This window comes from Vidua chalybeata, chromosome 1 (genome assembly GCF_026979565.1).
Source record: "Vidua chalybeata isolate OUT-0048 chromosome 1, bVidCha1 merged haplotype, whole genome shotgun sequence".
Classification (NCBI taxonomy): domain Eukaryota; kingdom Metazoa; phylum Chordata; class Aves; order Passeriformes; family Viduidae; genus Vidua; species Vidua chalybeata.
This window is the reverse complement of record NC_071530.1, coordinates 153,108,707-153,125,717: the sequence shown is the minus strand read 5'-3', so window position 1 is coordinate 153,125,717 and position 17,011 is coordinate 153,108,707. Positions and strand designations below refer to the sequence as shown.

The 17,011-nt window shown below is 68.5% G+C and overlaps 1 protein-coding gene across 10 annotated transcripts in view; it reads right to left on the bottom strand.

Annotated features, from left to right (window-relative positions):
- Window positions 1–17,011, bottom strand: part of PLEC (plectin) — a 55,099-nt gene that overhangs the window by 23,289 nt on the left and 14,799 nt on the right. For 5 of the 10 annotated variants that reach the window (XM_053946391.1, XM_053946433.1, XM_053946375.1 and 2 more), the window contains exons 2-15: window positions 8,721–8,782; window positions 8,229–8,243; window positions 7,776–7,865; window positions 6,245–6,322; window positions 6,060–6,152; window positions 5,705–5,871; window positions 3,728–3,843; window positions 3,528–3,634; window positions 3,330–3,449; window positions 2,649–2,744; window positions 2,035–2,162; window positions 1,408–1,501; window positions 1,162–1,316; window positions 381–693 (exon numbers count right to left, since the gene is read on the bottom strand). In XM_053946391.1, the coding sequence (XP_053802366.1) occupies window positions 381–693; window positions 1,162–1,316; window positions 1,408–1,501; window positions 2,035–2,162; window positions 2,649–2,744; window positions 3,330–3,449; window positions 3,528–3,634; window positions 3,728–3,843; window positions 5,705–5,871; window positions 6,060–6,152; window positions 6,245–6,322; window positions 7,776–7,865; window positions 8,229–8,243; window positions 8,721–8,782 (1,634 nt within the window). Of the gene's footprint in view, window positions 1–380; window positions 694–1,161; window positions 1,317–1,407; window positions 1,502–2,034; window positions 2,163–2,648; window positions 2,745–3,329; window positions 3,450–3,527; window positions 3,635–3,727; window positions 3,844–5,704; window positions 5,872–6,059; window positions 6,153–6,244; window positions 6,323–7,775; window positions 7,866–8,228; window positions 8,244–8,720; window positions 8,783–15,610; window positions 15,761–17,011 lie in introns of those variants that run through there. The other 5 variants (XM_053946399.1, XM_053946383.1, XM_053946418.1 and 2 more) reach the window with 3 other exon arrangements.

Below are 17,011 nucleotides of genomic sequence, written 5' to 3'. Positions count from 1 at the left end.
TCCCAGGGCACCCCGGGCCCCACGGGGCTCCAGAACAAGGGCACAGCTGTGGGCACAGCTGGGCTGGGCTGCTCTTCCCAAACCACCCCCTCCCCACCAGGCTGTGCACAGCCCCAGGAGCAGAGGTGGGTGAGCCCTGGGGGCCTTGGGGAGCAGAAAGAGGGGTGGCCATGGTTCTTCAGGGACCCCGAGGCACAGAGCAAAGGCACCCCACAGGAAATGCTCATGAGGAGGGGAGGACACAGCACTTGGGGGACCCACTGAAGCACAGTGGGGACAGCCCCAGAGGACCCCCAGGACTTGGGAGCACCCCAGCACCCTGCAGGGTCTCACCTCGTCACCCCCGGGAGCAGGGGGTCCCCAGCGCCCAGGGGCCTCACCTCATCAGCCCGTGCCCGCTCCACCTTGGCACGGAACTCCTCGATGGCGCGGTGCAGCCCACGGTGGGCGCCCAGGTGGGTCTCCACGGTGGGCAGGTCCACGCCCCACTCGGCCGCGGCCACACGCCGCTGGTTCTCCTCCACCCAGGCCAGCAGCTCCTGCAGGTACCGCAGCGGAGCCTCGTCCGGCTCCGGCCGCCGCTGCGCCGACGTCACCGACACGGCGGCCGCCGCCGCCACCGGCGCCCCCGACTTGAGCCGCAGGTTGTACTCGGTGCGGATGGACACCAGGCGCTCGTGCAGGCGGTACACGCTGCGGGGAGGGAGGTGTCACCGGGGCACAAGGGCCACGGGGACTCGGGGGGCGTCAGGGGCTTTGGGGTGCACAGGGCTTTGCAAGGGGGGTACAGCGGACACGGGGACTTTGGGGACACGAGAGGCTTTGGGGGCATGAGAAGCTTTGGGGTGTACAGGGGTCACGGAGGGGGGTTTTGGGGAGAGTATGGGGGGCTTTGAGGGGTACAGGGGACATGGGGGGGGTCACAGGAGGCTTTGCAGGGCTTTGGGGGGCATAGGAGTGGCTGGGGGTGCAGGGAGCATGGGGGGCATGGGGAGGATGGGCAGCGTGGAGGACACAGGGGGCATGGGGGACACGGGAGACACGAAGGGCTTTGAGGGGCAGGAAGGACAAGGAGGACATGGGGGGCAGGAAGGACAAGGAGGGCTCTGGGGGGACAGGGCCACGGGGACAAGCCGTGGGGGACCCCCGCAGCGCCCGTACCGACGGTACATCTGCTCGCCCTGGGGGTGCCGCCCGTCCTTGAGGGTCTGGACGTCGTTGAAGAGCAGCCGGATCATGGCATCCGCCTTGTCCAGGTCCCTCTCCACCTCTGCCGCCTTCTGTGGAGCCTTCCCAGCCGCCAGCAGCCGCACGTCCTGCGGGGGCAGGGACGGTAAGGGCAGGGCCATGGCCGGGGGCTGCTCCCACCAGGCCCCCCCTGCCCCGGTCGGTGCCACCGGCACTCACTGCCTGCAGCAGAGCATCCGCCTGGTTCAGCTGCTCCTCACAGAGCCCTGACTCCATCTGCAGCTTGGTGACCACACGCTGCAGCCGCTCCAGCCTGCAGGGACACGGGGGCGGGGGGGGGGGGGAGGACACAGAGGGACACGGTCAGCAGAGATCAGGTCCTGCCCAAGGGGGCAGCTGTCCTGGCCATGCACGGCATGGGTCCTGTCCCACGCTGCATCCTGCTCCCAATCCCCATCTTCCTTTTCCCATCCCCACCCTGCTTCCAACCTCAATCCCAATCCCCCGCGTCCCATTCCACTTCAATCCCCATCCTGCCCCCCCCATCTCATTCTCAATACCCTCCACCCCCATCCCACCTCCTGTCCCCATCCCATCCCACCCCCATCCCCGCTGTCCCCGATCCGGCCCCCATCCCTCTCGTGCCCGTGCCGTGCCGTGCCGGAGGCCGGCGGCCGCAGAGGTTTCCCAGCAGGAGCGGTGACTCACAGCCCTGTGGTTCCCCCTCGGGGGGGCCGGGACACCCCACCCCGGCCCAGCCCCGCGGTTTGGCAGCGGGAGGGGGGTGTGGGTGCCAGCGCGGCCCTGCCCGGCCCCACGGCCCCCCCCCCCCCCCCCGCTACTCGCCTCTCGAACTCCGCCCGCAGCAGCTTCTCCCGCTCCAGCACGGCGACGTGCAGCCGCCCCCACTCCTTCTCCACGTCCAGCGGGTGGTACCCGGGGGGCACCTTCAGCTGTCCCGACTGCACCGCGCCCTGCACACCCCAAACGTCACACGCTGCCCCAAGGGGCACTGCCGCGGGACCCGCGGCACCATCATCCCCTTGGGACCCACCCCACACCCCCAAGACCCCTGACACTCCAGGACCCACAGCCCCTAGGACCGTCATCCCCTTGGGATGATCCACACCCCCAAGACCCCTGACACCCCAGGACCCACAGCCCCTAGGACCGTCATCCCCTTGGGACCCACCCCACACCCCCAAGACCCCTGACACCCCAGGACCCACAGCCCCTAGGACCATCATCCTCTTAGGACCCACCCAGAGCCCCCCAAGGCCCCCAGGACCATCATCCCCTTGGGACACATCCCCAGCTTCTCGAGACCCCCGGCTACCGGGACCCCCCACCCCTCAGGACCTGAGGTCCGCAGGGTCTCCCCCTCAGCCCCCCCCCACCCCTTGGGATCCCAAGCACCCAGGACTCCACCTCCGAGCCCCGCCCCAGCCCTTGGCCGGTACCTCCAGCGCCTGGAAGATGGCTTTGGAGCGGTTCTTGTCGGCCTCCCGAGCCGGCAGCTCCGTCTCCTTGAACTTGAGGAACTGGCGCCAGAGGATCTGCCGGGGGGGGGGAGGGGGTTGGGGGGGCACAGCTGAGCGGGGACCCCCAGCCGCTGCTGCCCCCTCCCCAAGCATCCGCCCTCCCCACCCCGCAATTTTCCATGTGCGCAGAGCCGGCGGGAAGGAAGTGGCCGCGCTGGGCTTTGCCAGCGGTGACTCACGGCAGAACCAGGAGGGTGAGTCACAGGGGGGCCCCCCCCCCTCATGGGGCACCCGGTTCTGTCATGGCTCTGAGTCCCCGAACCCCGCAGACCCCCAGGCTGGCACCGGAGGGGGCTCCGTGCCACAGCCGCACCCCGGTCTCACGGTGACCCACTGCCTGGCACAGCTCAGCTGGCCGTGGGCTGCCACACTGGACACAAGCCACCCACGGTGGAGCTGCCGGCCGGCTGGCACCCCTCACTGGCCACGAGCCACCCACAACGGGGCCACAGGCCAGCTAGCCCCACACACTGCCCCAGCTACCAGTGGCTCCCGGGGTCGGTCACCCTTGTGGCAGCACCGTGATCCCCGTGCCCATGCCAGGCCATCAGCACCATTCCATTCCTGTCCCCACTGCCATGCCCATGCCGGTGGCCTCACCTCGATCTCCTCGTAGCTGGCGGGGAGGCGACGCTCCTCGAAGAGCGCCGAGTGCTGCCGGCTCCACTGCAGCAACCCCGTCACCACCTCGTAGTACTCCTGCCAGCGCAGCTGCAGCTCCTGGGGAGGGGGACACATGTGAGGCTGGGGGGTGACGCTGCAGGGGGTGGCAGCAGACCCCCCAGCACCCCAACTCACGTTGGCCTTGACGCCGTCCTGCACCTCGGGCACGCGCGGCATGGCGTCGTACAGCGAGGACACGTAGGTGATGATGGACTTCTCATCTGGCTGCGCCACGTCCACGTCTGTGGGGAGGGAGGGGCTCAGCTGGGGGACCCCGTGGTGGGGAGGGATGGGGCTCTGCAGAGGGACCCCCCCCAGTTCACCCCAGCCCGTACCTTCGGGGTCCAGCAGCCGCGTCACCCCCAGATCCCGCTCGGCCACGGTGAAGGCCTGGTCCAGGTTCTCCAGGTTGCTCTGGCGGTACACCCGGCTCATGTCGATCAGCATTGGCCTGCGGGTGGGGGTCAGCAGGGGTCAGTGGGGCTGTGGAGACCCCAAAACCCCGAGGAGGGCAGGTCCCCCCTTTTCTGGGGCCTCCCTTCCCCTGCCTGTACTCCTGCCTGGCCATCCCACACCGGTGGGGACACCGGTGGCAGGGGAGACCCCCACAGCCAGCACAGGGACAGGACGGGCTGGGGATGCACAGAGTTCCCAGTGGGAACCCCGACACAGTCAGAGCCCCCACATCCTGTGAATTGGGCACCCCAACCCTGCATGGGGCTGGCACCCCAGTCCCCTGTGGGGCTGACACCGTGGGGCTCCACGGTGGGGCCAAGCTCAGCGTGGCAGTGCCGTGGTGCAGAGCACGGCACAGCCGTGACACGGCACAGTGCAGGTGACTCCCCCCCATCTGGCACAGGCCTGCACATATTTGCTCTCCCCAAAAGCACGCAGCGGTCCCAGCGGGACCCGTGGGGACCTGCCTGCCACCGCCCTGGCACGCCAACAGCGGGCACGGCACACTGCAGCACAGGCCGATGGGCCGGGACTCGTCAGGAGCACGTGCTCACATCACCCCGAGTAGGATTGGCACAGCTGCCCCGGTGAACACAAGGTCAGCACGGCCGTCCCATGAGCACGGGATTGGCACGGCTGCCCCATGAGCACGGGATCAGCTGCCCCATGAGCACAGGATCAGCACAGCCACCCCATGAGCACAGGATCAGCACAGCCACCCCATGAGCACAGGCACAGCCGCCCCAGTGAGTACAGGATCAGCACAGCCACCCCATGAGCACAGGATCAGCACAGCCACCCCATGAGCACAGGCACAGCCGCCCCAGTGAGTACAGGATCAGCACGGCTGCCCCATGAGCACAGGATCAACACAGCCATCCCATGAGCACAGGATCAGCACAGCCACCCCATGAGCACAGGATCAGCACAGCCACCCCATGAGCACAGGATCAGCACAGCCACCCCATGAGCACAGGATCAGCACAGCCACCCCATGAGCACAGGATCAGCACAGCCACCCCATGAGCACAGGCACAGCCACCCCAGTGAGTACAGGATCAGCACGGCTGCCCCATAAACCCAGGCATGGCTGCCCCATGAGCACAGGATCGGCCACCCCCGTGAGTACAGGATCAACAAGGCTGCCCCATGAGCAAGGGATCAGCATGACTGCCCCATAAGCACAGGATCGGATGCCCCATAAGCACAGGATCGGCTGCCCCATGAGCACAGGATCGGCTGCCCCCGTGAGCACAGGATCAGCACAGCCACCCCATGAGCACAGGCACAGCTGCCCCATGAGCACAGGATCGGCAGGGCTGCCCCATAAGCACAGGATCAGCTGCCTCACGAGCACAGGATCAGTACGGCTGCCCCATGAGCACAGGACCAGCCACCCCCATGAGTACAGGATCAGCACGGCTACCCCATAAGCACAGGCACAGCTGCCCCATGAGCACAGGTACAGCCACCCCAGTGAGCACAGGATCAGCACAGCCACCCCATGAGCACAGGCACAGCTGCCCCATGAGCACAGGATCGGCAGGGCTGCCCCATAAGCACAGGATCAGCTGCCCCACGAGCACAGGCACGGCTGCCCCATGAGCACAGGATCAGCACAGCCACCCCATGAGCACAGGACCAGCCATCCCCATGAGTACAGGATCAGCACGGCTACCCCATAAGCACAGGCATGGCTGCCCCATGAGCACAGGATCAGCCACCCCCATGAGTACAGGATCAGCACGGCTACCCCATAAGCACAGGCATGGCTGCCCCATGAGCACGGGATCATCACGGCCGCCCCACGAGCACACGCCTGCCCGTGGATCACACGGCACCACCACGGCACCCACCTGTGCCGGTGGATGATGGCGTTGAAGAGGCGCCCGTCCCGCCAGCTGGTGGTGAAGTTGTCACAGCGGAGGCCCTGGTAATCCTCCACCATCCGCTGTGACCACAGCAGCAGCTTCTCCTTGGCTGTCATGTCCTCCGACTGCCCCGTCACCTGGATGTCTGAGATCTGCCAGGACACAGCTGTTACTCTGGAAACTGGCACCGGCACCGTGACACTCGCTGCATGGCACTGCCAGTGACCAGTGACACCACTCCTGCCCCACTGGGGACCGGACCAGCCCGGGGAGGCCCCCAGCACCACGGAATCCTGGCCCCTCGGTACCACTGTCCCCGTCCCCACCCCGCCGGGCTCACCTGGAAGTGGAGGATGATGGTCCAGATGAGCCCCAGCGTCAGTTTGGGGTTGCCGTCGGCGATGTCATCGTTCCGGATGTTCACCAGCTTCACCTGCAGCGCAGGACACACGCGGCTCAGGGATGGGGGAGCCCGGCACAGCCCCGGGGGTCATGGGCATCCCAGGGGTCCCTCCCCATGCTCACCTGCCGATGCTTCAGGTAGTTGAGGGCAATCTGGACATTCTGCAGCTTGTGGAAGCGCATCCGGCCCTTCTCCCGGGGCTGGGGAAGAGGAGGGTGGTGAGCGCGGCCACGCTGGACACATCCCTGCCGTGTCCTGCCACCCCGTGACACCCCCGGCCCCCCCCTCCGCGGCCACCGCCCTGCCTCGATGCCACCACACCGTCCTGCCATCCCGGCCGCCCCCACCCCCGGTGCCGTCCGGCCCCTCCCAGCGCCGCACATGCCGATGGCACCCGCCCTCGCACTTTGCCCCTGCCGGGGTGGGGACGCTCCCCATGCTCCCCCCGCGAACCCGGCGGCGCAGGCTGTTCCCACGCCACGCCCGGCAGCACCGGGACCATCCCAGCCGTCCCGAAGGGGAGCCGAGTGCCCGGTGTGCGGGGCTGCTGCTGGCCCCGGTGCCAGTGCACCGCGGTCCTGGCAGCGCTGCACGTGTGGCCACCGCGGTCCCTCGCTCGCCATGCAGCTCCCCAGCACGCTCCAGTGTCCCCTCAGCAGGACCGGGAACTGCCAAGCTGGGTGAGCCCCCCCAAACTTGTGGGTCCCGGCCGGGGTCCCCTGGGTCCTGCCCAGACCCCCCAAATATGTTCCCGCCCCACGGCAATGCCGATGTTGCACCAACTAAGGCCAGATTTGGCTGCCGGGAGAGCTGGGGACTCCATGAACCCCCTTGTGCCACTCAGCAGCAGACCAGGGTCGCTCCCGTCCCACAGAAAGGGGCCAACGTGGACCCGCAGCCGCTCGGGGCCAGGGCCGGCCCTAGCGTGAGACCCAGGGAGTTGGTGGCCACGTGCCACCCCGCTTGCCAGCCACCCCGCAGGGCACGCCAGGAGCCAGAGTCCGGCTCCAGCCTGACACCCAGCGTGGTGGGATCACTCCCAGTGACGGTGCCTGTGGAGGATGACTTCTCTCTTGCTGCTGCCACCGAGTTCTGGCCCAGGGAAACCCACCCCCCACAGCTCTGGGCGTCAGGGGGCACCAGGACAGGCAAAGCATGCAGCAGAGCACTGGGACAGCACTGGGACAGGCACGGCACACGGCACGTGGCATGCAGACCGCGCTGGGACGTGCTCGGCACTGCTCCGTGCCGCTGTCACGGCACTGCTGTCTCCGTCCAGCCAAGAGCTGACGGCGGAACCACTCACCAACCGCAAGGTCCGGAGGACGTCGCGCTCCCGGGGCTGCCCCGGCCGAGCCGAGCGGAGAGGAGCAGAGAGAGGAAGGAGAAGGAGGAGGCAAAGGCGGCGGTGGGCCGGGGGCCGGCGCCAGGAAGCAGAGAGGGCACCAAAGCAAAGAGAGGTTAGAGGCGGGGGCGGGGGGGCGCGGGCACTCCGGGGTCACCGGGACAGACCGACGGCCAAGCAGGACGAGAGGGAACAGAGGCAGCGAGCGAGGGCGAGGACGAGGATGAAGATGAGGACGGCCGGCGGAGGGGTGCCGGCGCGTGTGCGGGGACTGGGGGACAGCGCGGGCAGGGCGGAGTGGCACCTACCAGCGTGTCCCCCGACAGCACCTCCAGCAGCGAGATGAGGTTGTGCCCGTCCCGCAGGTCCTCGTACAGGTCGTTGACGTGGCGCTGCGCCTGCGGGGAAGGCGACGGTGTCAGGGGGGCCGGGGCCAGCTGAGCACCCCCCACCCCTGCCAGCCAACACCGGGGTGGGTGCCCGGTGACCCCACCCAGCACAGCGGGTGCTCACACACAGCCCCAAGTGCAGCTGGTGTCCCCAGTGCCACGATCCCCCTCAAACACACGCAGCAGCTCCCCCTTTGCCGGGATGGATCTGGCATCACTCCGGCATCACTCTGGCATCACTCTTGGCATGCAGACACCCACCGTGAAGGGGTCAGGGCCACTGCCTACCACAGTGGCAGCCCCAGGGGAAAGGAGGGTGTGCAAAGAGGAGGAGCGCAGCGGGACAGACAGAGAGAGAGGGGAAGGACCTACCTCTGGTCGCCAGTGCTGCGCAGGGCAGAGAGAAGAGAGCAGTTAGGACAGAGCTGAGAGGGGACCCAGGATGGGCAGAGCGTGGTGGCACCACGATGGCCCTGCAGGGTCAGGGACGTGTGGAGACACGCTCTGGGGGGCTGGGCCATGTCCCAGTGTGTGCCAGGTGCCAAGGTGGGGCTCTGCCTGGGGCAGGGACTGGGGACTGGCAGCGCTGGGACGGGATTGAGGGCGTCAAGGCACAGGACACATCCCCAGGTGCCAAGGGCACCGTTCCCTCCTGGCACACCGGGAGGGCAGATCCCACCTGGAGGGCAGAACCCCACCAAGGAGGCAGCTGAGAGGCCTTGACCTCAGGTGTGGCACAGGAGCACCGGGGACCCTCCACTGCCACGTCCTCGGCTGTACCAGCACACGGGGCTGTGGCTGGGGGTGATTTGGGGCCGGGGACTGCTGGGGCAGTGGTGCCTGCTGGACTGGCGGTGCCCGTACCTTGATAAGGTGCTTGTTGACCCATTTGGTGAAGGTTTTCTTCTGGACACGATCTCGCTCATCTGCAAGAGAGGAGAGGGACAGGTGAGCCAGTGGCACCAGGGTCGTGGCACAGCAAAAAACCAGGCCCCGCCGGTGGCACCGCGGGGCACGGCTGGCGCAGGAAATGATGAGCCAACCGCTCTGGGGAACCACGGTGAGTCACGGGGGTGTGGGGAGAGGAAACAGCTAACGGGGATCGGCCCCAGCGTGCCAGCACCATGCCAGCACCATGCCAACACCCACCAACACCTCAACTCTGAGCGCTGAGATTAGATCAGTTGGCCAGAGCGTGGTGCTAAGAACGCCAAGGCTGCAGGTTCAACCCCAGTACGGACAAATTAGGAGTTGGACTTGGTGATCCTTGTGGAACTCCTTTCAGCTCGGAATATTCCGTGCCTGCTGGGAGCAGGAGGTGCCCACCCAACCCTGAGCCCTCTGGCGCTGCTCTGAGGAGCCCCAGCACTGCCCTGGGCACTGACTGAGCGGTTTGGGTATGGTACGGAGACGAGGCCACGGGGTGCTTGTCCTGGCACCACCCTGGCACCGTTCCAGCCCCACAGGCAGGGCCCCAGTGGGACATGTAAGGGATTGGGGTGCGCCCACGCACCATCTGCACTGCCAGAGCTGTGGGACGCCCCAGGACACCCCCGGGACACCCTTCTCTGCGGGCACAGGGCCAAGCAGGGCTGCAGTGAGTCACGGCGCTCCCTGCCCGCTGCCCTGTCATTAGGGGATGGCATGGGAATGGTGACGCATTGGGATCCCACAGGACCCACCCCACAGCACCCGCTACCAGCGCCCACTGCCCTGCACCCCCAGCGCCCCACTGCCAGCACTCCTGTCCCCCTGGGTCCCCGGTGTCACCGCCAGTGCCACACCCAGCCTGACGCCCAAGGGGGGTCGGAGGCCAGAAGTGCCACCCCACGCACGTGGGGCGATGCCACCGGTGCCGCGGCAGCCGCAAGGCGCCCCTGCCCTCGCCGTGGCGAGCCGGGCGCTGCGTGCTGGGTCTTGCCCCGCTGGAGCGTGCCGGGATCTGCCCACGCGGCGCCCGGCGCCCCACAGCCAACACTCCCCGCCGGGAGAGCACCCCGGGGTGCTGCACAGCCCGAGCCGCCCCGCGGGCCCACGGGCGCTCAGCGGCGCAGCCAGGGCGTGCCGGGCCAGGAGTGGCCACGGTGCGAGAGGAAGAAAGGAAGGAAGGAAGGAAGGAAGGAAGGAAGGAAGGAAACGTGGGGCACACCGCGCGCCGAGCGGGGGGCACCGACACCGTACCCCGGCACCCGCGCCCACAACATTGACACCCGAGGGGTCCCCGGAGCGGCGCCCACCCCGCGGCGGCGGCACAGGGAGAGCCGCGGCCAGGCCGGGGCGGCCAGGCAGGGCGTGGCAGGAAGCGACCGAGGGCACCGGGGATGGAGCTGGGCGGCGGCGGGGGGGGGTCTGCTGCCGTCCGCCCCCACAGCCCGCCCCGCAAACACCGCCCCAGCGCGGGGGTCTGCCCCGCAGCCTGGCCGGAGATATCGCCCCGGCGTGCGGGTCTGCCCCACAGCCTGCCCTGGCTACACCAACCTGGGGGACACCGTCCCTGCCCCAGGGACACCGCTCTGGTGTGGGGGGGGGGGCTGCCCCACGGCCCGCCTGGGGGCCCACAGCCCCGGGGACACGGAGCCAGCACTGCGGACCCCGCCCTGGTGCGGGGGTCTGCCCCGCAGCCCGCCCTGGGGGCACCGCCCCAGGTGGGGATGCGATGGTGGGCGGCCTCCCCCCCACGCCCCCCGCGCCGTACCTTTGCGGCCCTCGGCCGCCCGCAGCACGGCCAGGTACAGGTTGTCCTCGGAGCCCGTTCGGGCGGCCACCGCCGGAGCGTCCTCCGAGCTGCGCCGCGGCCGGGACATGCTGAGCCCCGACACAGCTGCTCTCCCTTCCCGCTCCGCCGCCGGTCCCGCCGCGAGTGGGGCGGCCCGGGGAGGAGACGGGACTCTCTCCCCCCGCCCCCCAAGCCCCACGCCCCGACCCTGCCCACAGGAAACTCCTGAGCTTTAACCCTTCCCCTCCCTGCGCCTGCAGGCGGGATGGGACACGGACCCACGGGAGCAGCCACGGGACGCTCCACGGGGAGCCGGCACCCCCAGCCCCACACACGGGGCCGCGAGACCCCCGGATCTGCGAGCGCGGGGAGCTGGACCCTGGTTCCTGAAGATCGGGGTGCTCAGAAACCCCTCACCCCTCACCCAGGGCGGCCAGACCCCCTGCCCCACACCTCGGGGCCTTGGGACCCTCAGGCCCGTAAGTCCGAGGGGGTGGGGCCCACAGCCTGTTGGACCCCCAGCCACCACACCTCAGGACCACCAGATTTCCAAGCTCTGGAGGCTCAGGTCCCCCAGGTTTCCAGGTCAAGACCCTCCTTGCCCCTCACAGAGGGTCCCCAGAACCCCTCTGGCCCCATGGTCAGGAGCTCCCCGGCACCCCAGGCCCCAGCTGGGACCTTCAGTCCCTGTGGGGGTTTTGGCACCACCCGGTGCCACAGCCCAGGGACCACCCCAGAACCCCCCAGCCCACGCCCTGGAGCTGTAGGACCCCTGCTCCCCCCACCTGTGGCTCAAGCCCCCAGGTTCACCAGCCCCAGTCCCAGGTCCCACATTTGGGGGTCTCAGATCCCTGGGGCCCCTCTTGAGGGGTTCAGGGTCACAATCCCCTGGGCTGCAGGATCTCTGGGATGGGGGACTGATCCCCACAGACTCCCCCGGGTGCCCCCATGCACACACCAGCCCCGCCAGCAGCTCCGCTCCCACCAAACACCCCAGGACAGCACCCCACACCCTGCCCTGCGCCCCACAGCACCCACGGGCTCTCACGTCGGGTGGGGGCATTGGCAGCAGTGTAGGAATCCCCCCTCCCCAGGGATTCACCTCCCACCGCCCTCCCCCAGTGGGTGACAACATCAGCTGAGGGGACCACAGGGCAAATTCAGGGGTTGTGCCCCATGGGGTGCTGCGTCCCCCCGGGATGTCCCCCCCCGGGGACCCCCAGGGTGGCTGGCACGGGCTGAGAATCCCCAGCCCCTTGGGGTGACACGGAGCTGCCAGTCCTGCCCATCAGAGCACCCATGTGACCAAAGTCACCAAAGTCACCCACGTCACCCACGGCAGGGGTGGCAGCTGCTGGGGAAAGGGCAGCTGCGGGTGCCCTGGGCGCTGCCAGCCTGGCAACACCCCAGTACCTAGATCTGCACCCCAACACACACGTCAGTGCCCTAAGGCTCACTTCCTGCGCCCCGACACCCATGTCTGAAACCCAACACCCGTGTTTGCACCCCAACACTCATGTTTGCACCCCAATATCCATGTCTGCGCCCCAACACCCATGTCTGCACCCCAATATCCATGTCTGCGCCCCAATATCCATGTCTGCACCCCAACACCCATGTCTGCACCCCAGTATCCATGTCTGCACCCCAGTATCCATGTCTGCACCCCAACATCCATGTCTGCGCCCCAACATTCATGTCTGCACCCCAATATCCATGTTTGCACCCCAAAATCCATGTCTGCACCCCAGTATCCATGTCTGCACCCCAGTATCCATGTCTGCACCCCAACATTCATGTCTGCACCCCAACACCCCCGTTCTGCAGCGGCGGGCATCGCCCGTCCTCAGTGCGGAGTCCAAAGGACACGGGGCCGTGGCCTCGTCCTGCCGTGACTCACGGTCCAACCGCGCGCCGGCGGCGCCCCGGGAGCCCCGCCGGCCCCCGCCCACCCGTGACACCCACCCCGACACCCACCCGTGACACGCTGTGGGTGCGGGGGCCCGTCAGGGAGCGGCAGCCGCGGCCGGGCCGATGCCCGCTGGGACAGAGCCAGCGCGGCCGCCGCGGAATGCGGGCGGCACCGGCCCGGCCCCGGCCCCGGCACGCACATTTTTCCGCCGAGAGCGCATCTGGCACAGGCACATCTGGCACAGGCACGTCTGGCAGAGGCACATCTGGCGCCCGGAGCGCGGTGGGAGCCCTGCTGACGCACGTCGGGGGAGGCAGGGACACCCCGGAGCCGCGGCTACCGCGACACGGCCGAAGGAGCGGCCGGACGAGAAAGGGACACGGCGGTGACACTGCCAGGGCGGTCGCAAGGGTGGCACCGCTGCGGTCTGGCACCGCGCTCGCACGGGCCGAACCGCTCCCGACGTGCCGAGCCGGGACCGACGGGTTCTGAGCCGAGACCGAGAGCCTGGCACGGCTGCGGGGTGAGGGGCGGAACGGCGCCCCCAGCACCGGCGCCCCCAGCACCGGCACCCCCCGGCCGCGGCACCCCCCGGCTGTGGCACCCCGGCTCCGGCAGGTACCGACCGGGAGGACGCGGCGGCGTCAGAGCGAGCGCTTTGAAGACCTGACGGGGCGGCTCCTGGCACCGTCCCCGGCGGCTCCCGGGGCAGGCGGCGCCCGGCTCCCGGCCCTGGCAGCTCCCGGCTCCGGCGGCTCCCGGGCCAGCCGGGCCGGCCGGGCAGGAGCGCCTCAGTCTCGCCCGCGGGTGCCGACGCCACCGGGCCGGCCCGGCTCCCTCCCACGGCGTCTCCCACCCTCAGGGCTCCGGGGGAACCCCCGGGACCCGCCGAGCCGCCCCCACCTCGACACTGCGCCGGGCACCCTCGCCCCGCGGCACCCGCGGGCACGGAACGGGCGCTGCCGCCGCCACCGGGGCTGCACCCAGCGCCGTGGTGACAGCCAGGCGACACCGCCACGCACCAGGCCAGGACACCGGGGCAGCAAAGCGCTGCGGTGGCCCGGGGACCCTACTGCACCAGGGTCGGGGGAGACCTCGAGCCCTACGCCAGGGAGTGCCAGGAGGCACCGGGCGCCAGCAGCGAGCGGGGATTGGCACCGGGGGGAGTGTCAGGGCCCAGGGGCGGGGGGACAGCACCGGGCAGGGGGTCAGCAGCAGCGGCGACACACGCAGGGGGACCTGACAGGGCAGGATGGGCACGCGGGGCACTGAGGGCAGCGACTCCCCAAGGTGTGGGAGCGCGCCAGGGTGGGCGGGCACGGGGAGATGAGCTGGGACAGACACACGGCGTGCACACACGGACACACAGACACACAGACAGCGGCACATGCACACGTGTGCAGACAAACACATGTGGGTGTGCAGGGGCTTACACACACACACACACACACGGAGAATACATCTGTGTGCCACTGCGTGTAACACATTTGTACACACACACACACAGAATACATCTGTGTGCCACTGCGTGTAATACATCTGTACACACACACACGCACCAGGGCACACTGCGCACACACACACACACACACACACACACACACACGGAGAATACATCTGTGTGCCACTGCGTGTAACACATTTGTACACACACACACGCACACCAGGACAGCCCTGTGTGCGCACACAGACACATGTGTGCATGCTGAGACACACCCGCGCTGGCCTGCACAGGTGTGCACATGCTCACGCACACGTGTGCACTGGTGCAGACACATGTGTGCACACACACACACATGCACACACACAGACTTGCACACACACACACACAGACATGCACACACAGACACAGACATGCACACACAGACAGACATGCACACACACACACAGAGACTTGCACACACACAGAGACAAGCACACACACACACACACAGACATGCACACACACACAGACATGCACACCACCCACGCACGCCCACGAGCGTGCAGCAGCTCACTCCCACGCACACGCATCCCCTCACAGACACACGTGCAGCTCACACACGCTCACATGCACGCCTGTACGCACCCGAGTGCACGGACACACACGGGTGGACACAGGCGAGGGACCTGCACCCGCACACAGGTGCGTGTGCGCACACAAACACGCACTGAGGCGCACACAAACACACGCACAGGCGCACACAAACACACACACACAGGTGCACACAAACACACACACACAGGCGCACACAAACACACACACACAGGCGCACACAAACACGCACACAGGCACACACAAACACACACACACAGGCGCACACAAACACGCACACAGGCACACACAAACACACACACAAGCGCACACAAACACACACACAGGCACACACAAACACACGCACACAGGTGCACACAAACACACACACACAGGTGCACACAAACACGCACACAGGCGCACACAAACACACGCACACAGGCGCACACAAACACGCACAGAGGCACACGCAAACACACACGCACAGGTGCACACAAACACACACACAGGCGCACACAAACACACACACACAAGCACACACAAACGCACACACACAGGCGCACACAAACACACACAGAGGCGCACACAAACACACACACAGGCACACACAAACACACACACAGGCACACACAAGCACACACACACAGGCACACACAAACACACACACACAGGCGCACACAAACACGCACAGAGGCACACGCAAACACACACACACAGGCACACACAAACACACACACAGGCGCACACAAACACACACACACACAGGCGCACACAAACACACACACAGGCACACACAAACACACACACAGGCGCACACAAACACACACGCACACATTTACACAATCACCCCTTCCCGGCAGAACCCGCCCCAAACTCAGCGCAGCCCAGCCTGGCCCTGAAGGCGGGGTCACAGAGGGGGCGTTGCTCGGGATGGGGGGGGGGATCCGCGCACACCCCGCCCTTCCCTGTGTCCCCCCGCCCTCCCGGGTCCCCCCCGTCCCGCCGCTCCCGCACCCCCGCCGCGAACCCCCCCCCCCCCGCGCTCCCCTCCCGCCCCGGGACCCCCTCGCTCCCTCCCCCCGCGTCCCCCCGGCCCCGCTCCCCTCGGTCACCGGTGCAGCAGAGCCGGGCGCTCAGGTACCGCCGCCGCTCGGGCCCGGAGCCGCCGCTCAGCCAGTCCCCACCGGGACCAGACATGGCTCCACCGGACGGGACTGGACGCGACCCACCATCCACCGACCGACCGACGGACCCACGGCCGGGACCGACCAGCGGCACCGGGCGGACGGGACGGGCGGGGGGGGGGAAACGGGCGGGACCCGCCCCGCTCCGCCCCGCCCTCCCCTCAGCGGCCCCGGCTGCGCCACCGCCCGCAGCACCCGGGGAGACCGGAGGGATCCGGGGGGAACACCCCGTCCCTGCAATCCGGGGGAACTCCATCCCACACCCCGGGGCGATGTCCGGGCGGGACACCCCCTCCTGCACTCAGGACCCCCGTGTTGGGACTCTGCTCCCCGCACAGCCGGCACCCCGCACTCCCCTTTCGCCCCCCACCCCCAGCCGCACCCCTCCGGCCGGAGCCCCCAGGACCAGCCGGTACTGCAGTCACGGGGCACCCCGACATCTCCAGCACCCGCGTCCCTGCCCCTCCGCACACACAGAGCTCACCCAGACATGAGTGTTGGGGGGCTCCCGGGGGCCCCCCAGCACGAACCGCTTACCCCAGCACCCATTCCTCCCGGCTTCTTCTCCCCGCAGGGGTCCCCGTGCCAAGGGGAGCCCTCAGCGTGTTTTCCGGTGGGTGTTTTCCCCACCGACGCCCCCCAAGCTGCCGGGACCCCCTGTGCCCCCGCCCCGCGGTCGGACGGGCCCGCCAGCACACGCAGGGCCCGTTTGTGCTGGGAAGGGGCCTGCGGCGGGGACGGGGGTCCTGGGGGATGCCACGGCACCCCGATCCCCCCAACCCCCGCGGCCCGCAGGTCACCTTCTCCTGGCCCGCAGCAGCAACAGCAGCAGAGCGAGAAGCCCATCGCGCGTCCTGGCCCGGCGTCCCCCCGCCCCGCTCGGCGTCCCACCGCGTCTGGTGGGAGTGCAGCGGAATCCGTGCCCGGAGCGCGGCCAGAGCGGCGGCCAGTGACTCACACAGCCCACGGCCTCCGCCAGCCCGGCTCCTCCTGCTCCTGGGCAGCGCGGAGCCCAACCCCGGCCGCTCTGCTGGGACCCCCCGGTCCCGCACGGCTGTGGGCAGGGCGCAGCGGGCAGCTGGGACGAAGCTGGAGGGGCTGGAACCACCGGGCAGGGACACAGGCATGGCATGGGCATGGGCATGGGCATGGGCATGGGCATGGCATGGGCATGGGCATGGGATGGCACAGGATCCCCGGTCAGCGAGGCACTGGAGTAGTTTGAGGTCGGCTGCAGCCCCTGCCAGCACCCTGGGCACTGAGGGGGCTGCTGGAGCAAAGCACATCCCTGCTGCGGGGAGCACGGGGGTCTTGGGGGGGTCTCGGGGG